At 34.4% G+C, this 19318-nt stretch overlaps 1 protein-coding gene across 1 annotated transcript; it reads right to left on the bottom strand.

The window, feature by feature from the left end:
* Positions 1-15840: 15840 nt before the first annotated feature.
* Positions 15841-17860, bottom strand: LOC107804526 (uncharacterized). The gene has a single exon (XM_016628436.2). The coding sequence runs from the start codon at positions 17811-17813 to the stop codon at positions 16335-16337; it is 1479 nt and encodes a 492-aa protein (XP_016483922.1). The 5' UTR covers positions 17814-17860; the 3' UTR covers positions 15841-16334.
* Positions 17861-19318: the final 1458 nt, after the last annotated feature.

The following is a 19318-nucleotide window of genomic DNA, read 5'->3' as shown; positions in this document are numbered from 1 at the left end:
AATCCGATTTTTCTTTGTATTTTTGCTCTCTTTTCTTCTTTTATTTTTCAAAAAATAAATTCTAAAAATCCTTAAATTATTATTAAGAACTAAAGTAAGTTATAAAAGCGCAAATTAACTCCCAATAACAATTAACGCACAATTAAGTAATAATTAAGCATAAAATTGTATATTTGGACATTAAATGCTAAAAATGCAAAAGATGCCTATTTTTGTAATTTTCATTTTTTGTAAAACAAACTTAATTACTAACAATTGTAGAATTAAATCCTACATGCAAAATGCGACATATTTTTGTATTTTTATTAATTTAACAAATAAACATGCACAGACAAATACAAATAATTATTCAAAAATATCACAAAATTGCACACCAAGGAAAATCATTTTATTTTTGAATTTTTTGGGAGTAATTCTCATATAGGGCAAAAATCACGTACTTACACCCATGGTTATTGGTTGTAACTGGATTTTCAAAAAGAAATTTTTGACTTTACATTATAAATAATACCAACAATCCACCACTAATGCAAAGACAAAATTAGAATAATTCTGGGCAAAAGAAGGAGCATGTACTTAAGTGTCAATATCTTTCGATTTGAATTGACACATAGTGAAATGAGGTAACAACTAACATCCACAAAGTGAAGTACTCTTGAACTGAATGGACATTAGTTGAGACTCCCACAACACATACTATATCCTAATACGCAAACTCTGCGATATTAACAAAGTGCTTTTATGGTCATGCACATACCTTGGGTCTCATGAGTGCTCTAGAAAGACATCCCAAGTCTTTCATAAAAGGCGACCGCACCTTTACACTCACATAGGTGATTCCATCAAGTCTATCTACATATAGACTACTTTAAGGCTATGGAATCATTAAGAGCAAAGTAAGCTCAACCTTATAAAGCACTACTACACGCCATAGGGATAGGAAATGTAGTGCATATTGAGGTCTCGTATGGTTTCGTTTGACCACAAACGGGTATCCACCATACTTCCTCAATCCATGGGCTTTAGCTCTATTCTCCTCGACGTTTCAAAGATAACTCTCCTTGTCAAACCCTTGGTTAAAGGATCCGCCAAATTTCTTTCGGATCTTACATATTCCAAGGAAATAACACCATATTTCAACAATTATTTTATCACACCATGCCTAATGCGGATATGTCTTCTTTTTTCATTGTACACACTATTTTTGGCAATTTCAATTGCCGCCTGTGAGTCACAATGTAGAGAAACTGGTGAAGCTTGTCTTCCCCACAAAGGCACGTCTGCCAATAAGTTTCTCAACCACTCGGCTTCTTGCGCTCCCAACTCAAGAGCAATGAATTCAAACTCCATAGTAGATCGTGCTATACAAGTCTGTTTTGAAGACTTCCATTAAATAGCACCTGCACCCAAAGTAAACACATAGTCACTAGTGGAGTTAACTTTATCATTGTCAGTAACCCAGTTTGCATCATAAAAATCCTTCTAAAACAGTAGAAAATTTATTAAATTCCAAACACCAATCCATAGTACCTCTCAAATACCTTAGCAAACGATGAAGAACATTCCAGTATTCACTACTAGGGTTGTGAGTATATCTACTCAATCTACTAGCAGCACAAACAATATCAGGTCGTGTATAATTCATGAGAAATATTACACTACCAATTATCTTAGCATACTCAGTTTGAGAAATACTATATTCCTTATTCCTTTTCAAGTGTATGCTAGGATCATAAAGAGTTCTCACAGGTGCTACATCAAAACAATTAAACCTTTTCAACATTTTCTCAATATAATGAGACTGAGATAATGAAAAACTATTTGAAGTTCTTTTGATTTTAACCCCTAAAATCACATATGCTTCTCCAAGATCTTTTATTTCAAATTTAGAAGATAAAAAATTCTTAGTCTCATTGACGATATTCACATTAGGGCCAAAAATTAACATGCCATCCACATACAAACATATAATAATACAATCTGATACTATCATCTTGGAATAAACATAAGTATCAGATGTATTAACAACAAAAGCATTAACCACTAATGTGCTATTAAACTTTTCGCACCATTGCTTAGGTTCATGCTTTAGACCATACAAAGACTTTCTCAATTTGCATACTTTATTCTCATGTCCTTGGATCACAAATCCCTCAGGTTGAGACATATAGATCTCTTCCTTTAATTCACCATTTAGGAAAGCCATTTTAACATCTATTTGATATATCACTAAATTATGAATAGAGGCTAAAGCAACAAGAGTTCAAATAGTCGTTATCTTAGTCACAGGAGAATATGTGTCAAAGTAATCAATGTCTTTCTTTTGGTTAAAACCCCTAATAACAAGTCTACCTTTATATTTCTCAATTGTACCACCATATCTCAATTTTTTCTTAAATATCCACTTGCTACTTATGGGTTTACAACCTTTAGGTAAATCAGATAAGTCCCAAGTGTGATTAGAAACTATAGAGTCTAATTCACTTTTAATGGTCTGTTTCCAAAAACTAGCATATATTGACTTCATTGCTTCACTATATGTCTTAGGGTCCTCTTCTATTAGATAGATTGACACTAATTCATAACTCAAAACATCAAAATCAATATTTTCAGTCAAGAAAGTAGTAATAAAGTAAGGACCAAAGATAGCTTCAATTCTACGCCTCTTACTTCTTCTAAGTTCATTTTCATGCTCATTAGCAGTAACACTAGAAGAAGGCACAATATGAGAATTAACAGACATAGATGTATAAGCATTATTAGGCACAACACTAGGCACATTATTTTTCAATGGAAAAACATGCTCAAAAAATTCTATATCTCTAGATTCACAAATAGAACTATCATTCAAAGACATAAATCTATATGCAACACTGTTTTGAGCATAACCAATGAAAATAGCATCAAAAGTCTTTGGTCCAATAGTTACTTGCTTAAAATCAGGTAGACCAACATTATCCAAACACCCTCACACTTTCAGAATTTTCAAGTTAGGGGCAAACCCTTTCCATAACTCATATAGAGTTTTATCTAACTTCTTATAAGGGACTTTATTAAGAACATAGAATGCAGATAAAATAGCTTCCCCCCACATATTATCAGATAAACCCGAACTCAAAAGCATAGAATTCATTATTTCCTTAAGGGTTCTATTTTTCCGTTCGCTATACCATTTTGTTGGAGAGTATAGGGAGCACTAGCCTCATGTATAATACTATTTTTCTCACAAAAGGCTTCTAGAGTATTAGCACTATATTCACCACCCCTGTCAGACCTAAGCCTCTTGATTTTTCTGTCTAATTGATTGTCTACTTCTGCTTGTATTTCAAAAACATTCTTTCAGCCTCATCTTTTGACTTAAGAAGATATACCTTAGTGTATCCAGAAAAGTCATCTACAAAGGTGATGTAGTATTTCTTTCCACCCTTACTAACAGTATTCTTGAAATCTGCTAAGTCAGAATGTACTAGTTCAAGCAATTCTGTTTTTCTACTAGTTACATTCTTAAAAGGCTTTTTGGTAGGTTTTACTTCTACACAAACAGGACACTTAGAAAAATTATCAACATTAACTGCATGAATTAATTCTATTTTTCTAAGTCTTTTAATAGAAACAATATTAACATGACCTAGTCTACCATGCCACAAATCAATAGGCTCAACAATATAAGCAAAATTGAAAGTACTAGCATTACTAGTAATCTCTTGAGCGATGTTCAGTACACCTCCCCTTCCCAACAAAGTCTCCTCCACGAGAAATAATAACTTTATCAAATTCAAAAAAAAGTTTAAGACCTGCTTTGTTGAGAAGCGCACCAGAAAGTAAGTTTCTACGAAGGGAGGGTACATACAGAATATTGTTCAAGACTAAGGTTTTTCCAGAAGTTAACTGAAGGAGAATTTTTCCTTTACCCATAACTCCAGCTGTAGTGGAGTTACCCATGTAGACACACTCGCCATCAACAGATTCCTCAAAGTCGTGAAACAGCTCCTTTTTGGCGCCAATGTGCCTTGAAGGGCCTATGTCCAGTATCCAATCAGTCTTGTTATCTACCGTGTTCGCCTCAACAACCACAACAACAATGACATCACCACCCTCAGTAAGGTTAGCTTGGACTGGAGATTTTCCTCCATTCTTTGAGCTTGTCCTTATCTTTGGTTGCATTGAAAAGCCTTGTGACCAATTTTGCCGCAGACATAGCAAGGTCCTTTCAACTTTTGAATATGGCCCTCCGGCTTATTAAAGTAATTATGCTTCTTCACATGTCCTTTCTTCTGGCCTTTCTTCTATTTCCTTTAAACCTATCTTTCACAAAAGTACAAGAGAGAGAGAGAGAGAGAGAGAGAGAGAGAGAGAGAGAGAGAGAGATTGCATCTTATCCTTAAGCCATTCAGACTCCTCATATTTGAGACGGCTTGCTTCCTCAGTCCTCATGTAACTGATCAGTTCTAGAAGAGTTAAGTTTTTCTTCTTGTGTTTCAGTTGATTCCTGTAATCACTCCAAGAAGGTGGAAACTTTTCAAGCAGAACATTCGCCTGAAGAATCTCACACATCTCCATGCCCTCGTTCAAAACATCAGCAGTCAAGTTCTCTTACTCGTGAACCTGTTCCATGATTGGCTTATTATCAACCATCTGAAACTTGATCCCCTTTCCAATGACATACTTCTTTTTCCCACGTCATTAGCACAATATTTCTTCTCCAAACTGTCCCATATGACTTTAGCAGATTTATAATTTATAAACAAATCAAAGAGAGGGTTAGTCATATGGTTAAGCAAATATCCTTACTGTTTTATTATCCTTTTCAAACTTCTTCTTAGCAGCTTCATCAACAACAACAATATTGGCAGAATTAGAATTATCAGCAACAATATCAGTAGGATGATCATTAAACAAAACATAATCAACTTCTAATTGTTCAAAGAAAATTAAAAGTTTCTAGGACCAACGCTTATAATTGTTTCCATTTAAAGGCTCAAGCTTTGAGAGATCAGGAAGTGTTTTGTTCAAAGTGGTGGCCATTAGTCAATATTATATATGAAATCGCTTTCAAAATGTAAGAAAAAATGAGTAGATAATATTGACTAAGAACAAGAAGGCAAGAACAACTTATAAAAAGTACTGTGTCATGGCAAGGCATTGTCTTGGATGCGATTTCGGCCCGACTGGGTACAAATTGTTAAGACCGGTCGCTCCCCAAGGTTCCGCAGGTCCTCCAAACACGTGCACTCGTGGCTGGAAGTTTAGAATTTGCACAAAACAATTGCCCAGAAAGAAGAGAAGATGAAGGTATTTTCTGTAGCTGTTACAGAAATTAAAATATTATAGGAAGAAAATAATGATTAGCAAGATGAATTATTGATTAAGAATTGAGTGAATATGATGGCTAATGATCATCCTATTTATAGGCAATTAGGGAGGTTACATGTAAGACAAGTGTGGAGAGCCTTTTAATACTTGTCCAAATATATTAGTCCACTTGGCTTCAATATTAACAAGTGTACCTAGTCTTCCATGCATGAAGACACATGATAGATTTGCATAGCCATTTGTCAAACCCATTCAACACTTGGCTTTAAGGCTTCATACAAGAAGCCACTTGAAAATAGATAGAACACTTGAAAACTAAAAAGACCCATGGCTATTGGTTGTAAATGAATTTTCAAAAAGAAATTTTTGACTTTGCATTATAAATAATACCAACATAAACAAATACAGAGAAAAATGGATTCGAATGGACCTTTATATTGATGAATAAAGCTGAAAATTTGCAACTCAATCGAAATAATAAGGCAACAATCGTTGGACTGAAACGCCGAAATTATAAACTAGAACCTCAAATCGGTACCGAAAAACTCGAAACCAAAACACGACCTCAATGAAACTCCATGAACCGAGATCAATATGGTTAACGCCAGCGCTGGTAGTAACGATAACGCGGAGCGAAGGGAGGAGGCATAACAAAGAGGAAGAAATCTTGCCAACGAAAACTTTAGGAGAAGAAATCATGGTTCATACTTTATACGGATTGAGCAGGTGTGGAATAAGATTCCTATGGTTTAAGGAATCGGAATTTATGGGACAACTGTTCGCCGTAGATATTGAAAAGCATTGGCTGACCTTGGAAAATTTGTTTTGGTCGGTGCTCTCTTTCTCTTTGGACATTGGGGTGTGGGCGGCTGGAATTTTCAAGGAAGGTGGTGGGTGAGGCCTTAGCTTAAGAATTAGGTTTTAGTTTGTGTTATATTGGGGTTTATATTTGAGGTGCTGGAATTAATAGTGGCCCTTAGATAAAAGTAAATCAATGTCTATGATTAAGGTAAAAATTATAAGCGCCCTATTTGGTCGCCCCCATTTAGCTTATACCCATCTTTTAAATTTTTTTTAACTTGTACCCACTTTTTAATCAACTTCAGTCCCCTTTCTCCTCCTCCTCCTCCTCCTCCTCCTCCTCCTCCTCCTTCTTCTTCTTCTTCTTCTTCTTCATTCTTTTGCTGTTGTTGGTACTGCTATGAAACTTCAGTTCATGGGATAATTGCCATAAGTATATTTATCAGATTATTTAAAAATAAATTATAATTAATTACCTAAGTTAGTAGATAATAATTTGTGAATATTTCCACGTACGGGAAGTTTAAGGTCACACTTAATGATTCTTTTTATGATAATTCTGTTCTTTTCAAATTTATTGTTTCAAAAATTTATGATTTGGATGCTGTCGGCAATCTGATTATTTTATATTAGTAATACACTATGAAAGAATAAGGTGATTATTTATCTAGTATGTTAGAAAGCTTTTTCAAAAACTTCAGCTTATATTGTGCTGAAGTTTTTACAAATGAACTAAATAATTTTAGCATCTTCTTCTGAAGTTTTTGAAAAAGCTTTATGACAAAACTAATGAATCCAGGACAAAAAACTTTAGCTTATTTAGTGTTGAAGTTTTTATAAATGAACTAAATAACTTCAGCATCTTCTGCTGAAGTTTTTGAAAAAGCTTAATGACAAAACTAATGAATCCAGACAAAAAAAACTTCAGCTTATTTAGTGCTGAAGTTTTTATAAATGAACTAAATAACTTCAGCATCTTCTGCTGAAGTTTTTGAAAAAGCTTAACGACAAAACTAATGACAAAAAAAACTTCAGCTTCTAGAATGCTTAAGTTCAGCAATTACAAACAAAAAATTCAGGAAATAGAGAACAAAACTTCAGCTATTATGCTTAAGTTCAGCAATTACAAATAAAAATTTAAGCAAATAGAGAACAAAACTTCAGCTATTATGCTTAAGTTAAACAGTTACAAACAAAAACTTCAGAACACTTCAGGCCCGTCTACTAGAATGCTGAAGTTTTGCGTGATTGCCTTTGCTACTTCAGGCCCGTATGCTGAAGTAACACAAAAATGTGGGTATGCTTGTATTTTTTTTTTGCAAAGCGGGCACAAGTTAAAACGTGACCCCAAAAAGCGGGTATAGATGCAAATGATCCATAATTAAGGGAATGGTTTGATGGGTGAGAAAAGGGTTTGGGATAAAAGGAATTGGGAAGAATGGGCATTTGTCGTACTGGGCCACTAAAATCCAAAAATGAGCTCCCAACTGGCCCAAATTCAATTCTTTCTCATTGAATAAAAATAAAAATAAAAATACTATCAAAATATACTGATTAATCTTAGTTAATAAGAATAAACTATTAAAGTGAACTATATATATAAAAATAAAAGTATTTTTGGTATTTTTAAATGTTATAAAAGGTAGAGAAAACTATATTAAAATAATGGTAAAAATTAAAATATTATTATTATAAAATGCTAATAAAATTAAATAAATAAAAAAAGATATATAATAAGAGAAGAAATATTATAAAACTATTTTATGTTTTTAAACTTATGTTCGTAAAATAAAAATTAAAAGTTGACTAAAATCCAATTAAAATGAAAACAAGTAAATATTTTTAAAATACTACTTTTAAAAGTTGCGCAGGTCAAAAATTATGTGCTTACACAAATTATTGTTAAAGTTTAGTGAAATGGTATTAGTATTAGTACTTGAATATTTGTAGAAGAAAACATTTCTCGTCCATATTTCATTTAAGTGTACAGTCAAACCTTTCTATAACAGTCTCGATTGTTCCGAATATTTTTAGATGTTATAGCGATGTACTATCATAGAGAACATATATTATCACATAATATGGAAATTAGTTGCGAAAAAACTTAACTTTTATAGTGAAGTTTTGTTATATAGGGTTATTATTATAGATAAGTATGACTGTATTTGTTTTTTCTTTTACGATCACTCAAATTCTATTTAGCCATAAATTAATAAGGCTGTTCATTTTAATGTGATGGCCCAAAAGGTCATCACTTGTTTTAGAAATAAATTCTATATTCTGAAGCCTTAAAAACCTCTTTCTGTCTCACCTCGATTTATGTGCACAGTCCGAACGCGTATCCAGAAAGCCATTATGTGAAGATCTGTGAAAAATGATAAATTTTGCTTTTAAAATGAATTTAAGTTGACTTCGGTCAACATTTTGGGTAAACGTACTTGGACCCGTGATTTGACGGTCCTGGAGGGTCCGTAGGAAAATATGGGACTTGGGCGTATGCCCGGAGTCGAATTCCGAGGTCCCAAGCCCGAGCAATGAATTTTTAAAGAAAATTGTTTTCTGGAATATATATGAGTTTTTGGAAATGAATATTTGGAATTTGATGGTATCGGGCCCGTATTTTGGTTCCGGAGACCGGTACAGGTCTTATATGTGATTTAAGTCGAGCTTGTAAAATTTGGTAAGAAACGGAGGTCATATGACGTGATTCGGAACCTTAGTTGTAAAATTTGAAATTTTGAAAGTTCTTGAGATTTTCTTTGATTTTGATGCTAAATTCATAGTTGTTGATGTTATTTTGGTGATTTGATTGCACGAGCAAGTTCGTATGATGTTTTTGGGTTAGTGTGCATGTTTGGTTTGGAGGCCCGAGGGCTCGAGTGAGTTTTGGATAGGCCACGAAGTGAAATTTGGACTTTGGAATTGCTGGTATGTTACAGGTCTACAGGCTTTGCATTAATGCGAGATCGCAAATGCGAATAAGCCATCACAAATGCAAAAGAAGGCCTGGGCAAGCCTGATCACAAATGCCGAAAAGCCCAGAAATCCCCATTGTCGCAAATGCGACTACCCCATCACAAATGTGAGTTCGCAATTGCGAACAGTGATCGCAAATGCGATATTAGCAGGTCCTGAAGGGTTCGCAATTGCGAACCCTGGTCGCAATTGCGACTTGCAAATTCATGACTTAGCCGAAAGTCTTTCATTTTTCAAACTCTTTCAAAACATAAACTCTCTTGGGAGATTTTCCAAAGAAAAGTTCTTCTCCAAATTGATTGTAAGTCATTTCTAACTCGTTTTCTTCAATCTTCAATATCTTTTCACATGATTTCAACTCAAAATCAAGGGTTTTCATGGGGAAATTGGGTGTTTTGGATAGAGCCTAGGTTTTTCAAATTTTGGGGATTTGGATCTCAATTTGAGGTCCGATTTCAAAACAAATTATATATTTGGGTTTTTGGAGGAATGGATAATTGGATTTTGGTTCGAACCTCGGGTTTTGACCATGTGGGCCCGGGGGCAATTTTTGACTTTTTGGGAAAAACTTTAGAAAACCTATTTTCATGCATTAGAATTAATTCATTAAGCATTTATTGATATAGTTAAGTAACTTATGGCTAGATACGAGCGAATTAGTGGTGGAAACAAGAGGTAAAGCGGTAGTTGAGGCTTGAGTTCGTGATATTGAGGTAAGTGTTTGGTCTAACCTTAGCTTGAGGGATTAGGAGTCATGTCCTATTTGCTACGTGTTAATTGTTGAGTACGACGTATAGGCATGGTGACGAGTATCTATACGTTGATGTCAAGCATGCCCGTGAGTCTTATATTATGATTAATATGATTCCGTTTGTATTGTTCATGCCTTATGTGATGATTTCTATTGTTGAGCAAGGCTTGTAGAAGTAATATTGGTATTTGAACATTGAAGAGTGTTGGCACAAGTTGTAAAATGATTTGTGGAAGTATAATTGGCAATTGAACCTTATGGAGCATTGGCTCAAATGGTGAATAGAGTTGTGAAGTAAATGTGAAAAGAAAAGAGGATTATGACATTGTCTCCCTTGCCGGGATATTGTTGTTTTAATGTTATCTCCCTTGCCGGGACGTTATTGTTTTGATGTTATTTTTTTGCCGGGATATGATTGTTGTACTATTGTTCCCTTGCCGGGATTTTATTGTAAATTTGTTGATTCCCTTTCCCTTATTGCCTTGTGATTGTTGTTTGGGTGAGGAAGAGTGTTAAAGCACGAAGGGTGATGCCGTGTATGATTTTGTGAGGAAGAGTGTAAAACACGAAGGGTGATGCCGTGCCGCACGAAGTACAATTCCGTGCCGATTATATTGATTCTTATGGTGAGGACGAGAGTAAAAGCACGAAGGGTGATGCCGTGCAGATTATATTGATTCTTATGGTGATGACGCGAGTAAAAGCACGAAGGGTGATGTTGTGCAGTTGTTTGATTTCTGATTCTTGTTGATAATTAAGTTATGGTGTTCCTTGTATTTACCTGTTGTTCTTCTGCTATTACTTGATGTTTCCCCCCTCCGATCCTTAACTGTACATTTCTGCTTTATTTTCGCTGTATATGATTTAGTTGCACAGGTTTATTTGGTAGTCTGGTCCTAGCCTCGTTACTACTTCACCGAGGTTAGGCTAGACACTTACCAGCACATGGGGTCGGTTGTGCTGATAATACACTCTGCACTGTGTGCAGATCCTGGTACTGGAACATACGGACCGTAGCTTTGGGTTGCTGCCTTTAGTCTATTCGGAGATTCCGAGGTAGTCCTGCAGGTGTCCGCATGCCTTGGCGTCTTCTCATATCCTTTTATTCTGTTTCTTTTATACATTTCAGAGACAGTGTTGTAATAAATCTTTCGGACCTTTATTTGTAGTATTCCTAGATAGTCTGAGAAATTGTGACACCAGTCTTGGGTAGTTTACGTATGGATTGGTATTGACATCTTTATTAATATATTACGTTTCAGTCTTCCGCTTTTAATTCCGTTGTTATTATAATGTTGGCTCTTAATTGTTAAAGGATTAAAAAATAGAAAAAGGTAAATAATTCAAATGTTTAGCTTGCCTAACTTTTACTAGTATGTGCCATCACGACTCCCGAGGGTGAGAAAATCCGAGTCGTGACCAGATTTTGGTGAATGTGAACTTTCACCAAATATTCTATCCGCTATCACTACACAATCATTATGAAGTCGTAGGCGAAGAAAGGAGATTCAATTGAATAACAATAATAATCTCTACTATATTAAAAACAGAAAGCTTTATTTTTTTAGAGAAATGTTGTCCCGAATTTTTAATTTTTAAAATAAATTTCACATTAGAAAAATTAATATTTAATTATTTTCCTAATATTTAGTGTTATAAAGTCAACGAAAATACGGCTTATTAAAGCTTTTCTTATTTGAATTACTATATAAAAACATATAGGACACTAAAATCAACTAAATTTACCTAATATGACTCAAATAATTTGTTTATAACATTTTTTTATTGTGCGTAAACATATGAACTAGCTAGGAACATGCATATCTGAATTTGATAAAGTAATTTCAACGTTCCATCCAACGTACACTTTTCTCGCGAATTAGATATAAAACCTACTCCTATTGTATATGCTTTAAATTTTGTATAATTATTTTCTTGAAAGTGCAGTCCATGTTTAGGCTATAGTTTTAAAATTGTGTATACTCATTGACACGTGTAACACGTCGCAAAACTCATATCCCAAGACTAGTAATAATAATAATAAATAAATAAATAAATATGCTTCTTAAATATTTTTGATAGCTTAGATATATCGAGAGGTAGTCCATTGCCCATTTGTCATCCAAAGAAAATTCCAACATGCAAATGCATCCAACTTTCTGCAGAAATCACATAACTTAAACTTCAAAAACAAGAAAATCCTCAATACATCAAAACCCTAAACTCATCCATCGTTCTATAAATTTTTTCAAGATTTTGTATCCAAAAAAGGGTACAATACAATCATGGAGGCGTATGCTATAGTCAGCATCGTCATCCTTTCAGCGTTTGTCATTATAGTAATTTTCTTCACATTCTGTAAGAACGACAACAACAACAACAACAATAATAGCGAGCGTCCTGCAAGCATCGAGACGAGCCGAATGAAAAGCAGAGTTTCTGCTCGTCACACGTACGATGATAGCGGAGACGGAGACGGAGGAAACGTGCATGGGAACGGGAACGGTGATGGCGGTAGCGGTGCTACCGTCGTAGCTGGTGCTGTCGCTGCGGTGGCGCTGACAAGCATAGCTATTGATGCGAGCGGTGGTTATTCCGGTGGTCATGGCCATGGTCATGGCGGAACGGGTGATTAAGGTTGAATAGGTCAAACTGTACTTAGCTATACGGTTCTTTAGGAAAATGTTCTGCATTCATGTGGCTAGTATTTTTTCAGTTTGGTTCATTCAATCTTATTTTTGTGAAATAGTGGTTGCGATCTCGAAGTCTAATACCCCTTCGTTTTCATTTTATGTGATCCTGTTTGACTGAACATGAATTTTAAAAAACGAAAGAATTTTAAAATTTATGTTTTTAAACGTGCCATAATAATTTACGTGGCTATAAAATTTTAAGACTTGTAATATAAATATGCCATAACCACATGGTCATAAGGGTGGTCAATTGATCACCCTTTGTTAAAAAATTATACTGTGTATATAAGCAAAATATTACGTTTTAGAGGTATATATATAACACATATATTGAACACCCTTTATCGGATTTTTTTTTGCTTGTTTCAAATTTGAATACCCTTGAGAAATTCATAGCTTCGCCACTGATAATATTGATGTGACTAATGCTTGTCACTAACGGTAAAATGAGAATTTCAAATTTGATTGCTTCTAAATTTAGAAAAAGGTGATATTTTTTGGAACAAATTAAAAAGAAAATAGGTTTATATAAACTAGTAACGAAGGAGTATTTTGTTTTTTTTTAAGAATCTTTTTTTAGTTTTTGTGTTTAAAAGATCTACAATAAGTCACTCAACACTTTTCTTATTTCTCATTCGATGTTCGATATTTGTACTGAAACTCCAACTAATTTAAATTTACATCGTGTAGAGCCTATTAAACGGAGAAATGCTTCCTGCGATAATTTTTTGCCATTCATAAGCTCGAGTCCCAGTTGACACAAATTAAGGGCACATGTACATGTTAAAAGCACTTTTTTCTAAAAATACAAAAAAAAATTAAAAGCGCTTTTAGAATTTATACGGGATTTTGACACGTTAAATCATATTATTCGTTTAAGGTTGTCAATCAATGTAGTTAAACAAATTATCTGTAACTACTCCTCAACATTAAAATTATGTTGATCTTGTACAATAAGAAGATGAACAACTATGGAGTTCTCTAAATAAAGTCATTTATTTAACTAAATTTCGCAAATTTTTTATTAGATTGAAAATAAATTCAATTGCCATGACTATCTTAATTCTTTCCTTAAAATGACAAATTTCGTAAAACTTTTATTATATTAAAAATAAATTCAATTGCCATGACTATCTTAATTCTTTCCCTAAAATGACCAATTTAGTAAAATAAATAATTATAAAACCCTTATCTTCGACCGACCACTTTTTTCATACTGGCTGATTTTATTTTATTTTATTTTAAATTCATCCACCCACTTCGTGTAGTGGTGGTGGTGGGGGGGGGGGGGGGGGCATATTTCACTAGTCTGATTCTGAATGTTGGCAGCCCAGCTTGTCCACTCTAAGTGCTCTTCAGGCTTATTCTCTAGGTAAATCACCTCACAACAACGATCCAGTATAATTCCACTTGATCGGGTCTGGGGAGGGTAATATATACGCAGACCTTACCCCTGCCCTAAGGTAGAAGGTTGTTTCCTAATAGACCCTCGGCGTCCTTCCCTCCAAGAAATTCCTACCTTACTCTTGGGAAGACTCGAACTCACAACCTCTTGGTTGGAAGTGAAGGTTGCTTACTATCGGAGCAACCCCTCTTGTCTTCTAGGTAAATCACCTTCTTGTGTAAAAATGGTATTTTGATGTATTGTGGTAGCGTGTTTGGCAAGTGCATCGGCTACCATATTACTATCCCTATAAAAGTGAGAAACCTTAATATTCCTCTCCCTCGCCCTATCAATGATATGTTCCAGACTATTTTCTAGTTGCCAAGGTGGTTTGATCTTCCTTTGGATCATGTTAACGACCAAGAGTGAATTCAAACAATGAGGGAAGTTGGGTAAGTTCTATGTGCAACACCAGTCAATACCAAATTGTGCAGTGATGTTTAGCTTAAAGTATATATATATTTGTATGTATATCGCCTCATGTTTTACTTTTGTTTCATGAATTTAGGATGTGAAATGTATTGATTTATGTTAATTTGATGTGTTTTTATTTGTAGGAATAATCGGGGAGCATCGGAGGCGATATGTGCGAAATTAGAGCCAAAACGGACGAAAACAGGGAAAGGGCATATTTCAGCGCCACAGGTGGCGCCCAACCCTACCTGTGGCGCCAAAAACAGAAGCTAAAATATTGGAGCGTCGTGGAGGGCGCCAATGACGTGAATTTTCTCCAATTTCGCCCGGGACAAGGTTATTTCGGCCCTAAACCTACCCAACATGTATAAAAGCAAGACTAAACATATTTTTTGGAGGGGAGACGCCACTTGGGACAAATCTAACATACTTTGAAGGAGAATTCACGTAGGAGAAGACACACCACGCTTGGAGGAGGCTTCTAACTAGTTTTTCTTCTCTTCTCTTCCTTTAATCTCATAGTTTATTTGTTCTAGAGTTTTGGGTGCTACATGAACGTTGTAGTTTGAAGCTTGAATTGTTCTTATTATTTTATCGTATTGGTTTATTTATTCAATCTTGCGCTTAATTATTTGATTGCTTGATCACCAATTGAATACTATCTACGAATCTAGGATTGAACTCGGGAATTGAACTCGGGAGAGGGAATTCTAGATTGCATATAAGATTGAGTAGAGAAAGATCTTAACTCTTAGGGAGTGCGGATTTGTTGTTAGGTTAGGAATATACCTAATCGCCTTGCTTGGTTATTATACGGGAATTATAAATGCGTTCTTGTTAATTCTAATTCCATAGGAATATAGGCGTTAGGTTAGCTTGAATAGGCGAGTTGTACTTCGGGAGAAGGCTACGAGCAATATTAACCCTGTCAACCAATAAATCAGATAAATTAATTAGATGATTTAAGTGGAAAACTCAACAGGATTGCTAGCTAACCCATAACTCTAGAATATTCACCCACATTGAATTCGCCGTTAAGCTTGTCGTTGTTTTCTTTGATCTCTTAATTTGTTACTTTAGATTAATTTTATTTAAATATTCATACATTAGGATTTACTTGAATAGATTAATTGTTTGGTTTAATTTAGTTGATAGTTAATCATAAGTCTCTGTGGGTGCGATATCTGGACTTACAATCCTATATTACTTGTCGACCACGTATACTTACGTGTGCGTTGGGAGCAACATGCAGCTTGTATTTCACTGTAATTGTTAGTTGAGAATGGGAGAAGATTAGCAAAGGCTATAACCATATCTCCATTTTTTATTCTAACAATACCTCAAGCTCCAACTAACTTCCGAGAGGTCATACAGCTGCCATTAGTGTGTAGAATCAGACAATTTGAGAATATTCAACTCCATTTATTCTTTTTTGCTACAAAATTGACACAAAATTACGATGTGCATTAATAAAAATTACAGGAATCATTCTGGATAATACTCGCTGAGGATATTTCTGTCACCTTTTAACTTTCCTCATCGAGTCATTTCCAAATTATTCTCACAAAAACCAATAGAAACAAAATTACAAAAGATAGGTAAAATAAATCATCTAATTTGGCGAAGAACTCACGACTATCTTTTGGGAAAACCACATGGCTAGCTGCTCCGATCCTGAATGATAGATGGACGCATAAAATGACTATTTAATATATGCGTCAGAGCAATTAATACGAGAGCCAGTGGCGGAGCCACGTGCAACAAAGGGGTGTCGACCGATACCTCTTCGCCGGAAAATCACGCTGTATAACTTGGTATTTTTTAAAAAAAATATGTATGTACTATATAATGACACCCCTTGACTTCTTGGAGAGTTTATTTCTGTATATTTTGACTCCCCTTAATAAAAATTCTGGCTCCGCCACTGACGACAGTATTCCTATTAAGTAATTGCAGGTTGACCTTGACCTTGTCTTGCTTTAAGAACAAGTTCTTCAGTAGTTGTCCCAATAATCTCATTAGCCCTTTTAAGACCAATACAAAAATACCTTCCAATTTCATCCTTTGAAACAATTCCTAATTTCTCTAGCTTCTGAACTGCATCATCTACATCAAAATTACAGCTTATTCCAAATCTTTCTTTAATTAATTCCTCACATCTTTGATCAAGATCCAATAATGTAGCTTTCCCTTGTTCCATTAATATAAAATATGAAATAATTACTTCTTTAACTTCTTGTTGTATAACGTCATCACACAAATGTAGAAGTGTACCACGTCCACTGTCTAATTGTTTATCATACATTGATTGTGTGATTAAATTCTGATACTGAGCCATATTCTGTTGAAATGTGAAGTAAATTTTTGCACAATAGCCAATTATTGTGGATAAAATTGCAAAAAGGACCCATAAATCAGCTTCTGGCATGTCAAGAGAGGTCACAACTGCAAAAAGACCAACAATTGCAGATGCAATAAATTGTACCCAATCCATTGGTGTTAAACTTGGATTCTTTTTCTCAGGTAAAACAATTTCTAAATCAGCCATTGGTATATTTTTCAAATGCTTCACATAAATTCCTCTATCGGGTTTTTCTTCGTCTTCACTAGCTCGTCTGTACACCACGATTATCCTTTCAAATGTTGGTTCTTGAATTGTAATTTTTCCCAATACATTTGGGACAGTAAGTTCCATATTCTGAATTCGAATTCGTTCAACGTAAAAATCTTGTTCTTCTTCAGAAGGGATTCTTTTCTTCAGCGGTTTCTTTTTCTTATTAATTTTTCTTCGAAAATATTTATCACCACCTGTTTTTTTCAATAGCCATTTCCATGTACGCGTAATTATCATGTCAATTTTTTCCATAATAAACCAATCTGTCGTCCTGTCAATTCCAATGCCACGACGAAAAATTACATATTTATCAGCAAACTCAGGGAGTTTTTCATCGTGGTGATGATTAGCAAAATATTTTGACAATAACTTAGTATCAAGCTTAGATTCATCAACCGTTATTGGTAGATTTAACAAATATTGCCCTGAATTCGCAATTTCTAGCTCTTCATCTGTGGCGATTTTGAAGTTACTCTTGTCCATAATTTGGAATAAATATCTCAAGAAATTTTGTTCAAGTACGTCGATATCATCATCTGAGAATTTTTGTTGCTCGAGATTTTGAGCACCATGAACAGGATCAAATAACGCGTATAATTGCATTAAATCTTCAAATTGTATAAGGTACCACGCACGAATTGTGTACTCAACCCTTTTGGATAGCTTGAGAAATTCATCGCGATCTGAATTATGTTCGATTAAATTGGCTAATGTCATAATTAGCCTGGATTTAAGAACTGGAATAACAGATTCTCGTTCTAATCGTATCACTTCCTTCTTCTTCTCTTTTTTCTTCGTAGTATCCATTGTTCTATTCGAAGCTCAGAGTCAAAAGTGAAATTTCGAAAGGTAGAAATAAGGGTAATTGACGAGGCAAAACGTTATGTTTTCTTACTTATAAAGCTACAAAGGAAGGTGATATTATACTCAATTGTAAGGAGAAAAAGACGGTAACAAAATTTGCATAATTTAAGAATTAATGAATGGATGAAAGGTAATAAGTAACTACTAATTGTATTATTTTTCTCTAACTGTTGGCCTAATTGCCATTGATTTGCTTGGGGGAATATGGTTTTTAAGGTATTTTTTGACGTGTGTTTTTATTTTACATATTTGACTCATTAAACTCGCAGAAAGTTACCGATCTTTTTACGTATGTAACTAAATATACCTAACACTAAAACTAACTTCACTACAAGAATTCTCGACTACAAGAAGTCTAAAGTTTTAATATTTCTTTTCCTTCCCTTCATTTTTCAGGCCAAAAGAATTTTAAATAGAAAAGAATTAATTGAAACAAAAATACAAGGAAAAAAAAAGAGATATGCCTACTAAACTGAATTAATGATCTAAATCAAATTACGTAAAAACATAATATATATCAAAAATAAATAATTTGAACCATAACCATAACCAACATCAGGCTTTTGAGGTCGATCTGTAACCATAAATAGAGGGTGTCAAATGGGCGGATTGAGCTGATTTTGAGCGGATCAAAGTTTGTTGAGTCAATAAATGGGCAGGTCAATGACCCGCCCAAAAGTAACTTGGCTGGGTCAAGTTGGGCTAAAATTTGGGTCATCACCCAACATTTATCAAGTGTTAATTAATGTGTATTGTTTCTAATGAATTGTTTTCAATTATGAATTAACACTTTTTTCTTTTGTTATGCTCATTTCAAACAAATATTTTAGCAAAGTTACTTATGGATCAATTTGGGCTAAAGATCAATCCAACTTTAGATGGGCTGAACGGGTTGTGTCAAGATGAGCTGAGTTCATCAAATGGACGAGTCAATGACCAATCTAATCTTGGGCGGGTTAAACGTGTCAAATGGGTTTGAGCTCAAATTGCCACCTCTAACGTAATCAACATCATGGATTAAATGTGATTATGTTACTATGTGATGTAAAGCTATGATAGAAACAAGAAATATTTGCTATAACTCCCTCTATATCGTGTTTTTTTTCCTTTCTTTGCATCGGCCTAACTCAATGTCAAAAGCTAGCTCATAAGGTGAGACACATAATAATAAGGATGAGTCTGACTTCGATTATACCATGTTAAGAATGTTTTGCCAAAAAATGTAGATCTTGGTTCAAATAATTAAATTTATATAAATAAAGGTTAATCTTAGTTAATAATAATATCCTTAGATGAAGTTTTTAATGAAACAATGAATGTCGGGTAGATCTGGATGAGCAGATGCAATAATATGTAACTATTCTAGAAATCAGGAGCAATAATATAGCATTTAATAGCAATGAACCGCAATAAATGACATTTAAGTAAATAGGAGGAATGATTCACCC

Source organism: Nicotiana tabacum, chromosome 1, assembly GCF_000715075.1.
Source record: "Nicotiana tabacum cultivar K326 chromosome 1, ASM71507v2, whole genome shotgun sequence".
In the NCBI taxonomy this organism is placed as follows: Eukaryota; Viridiplantae; Streptophyta; class Magnoliopsida; order Solanales; family Solanaceae; genus Nicotiana; species Nicotiana tabacum.
The sequence above is the reverse complement of the archived record's forward strand: the minus strand, read 5'-3'. Positions and strand labels throughout refer to the sequence as shown.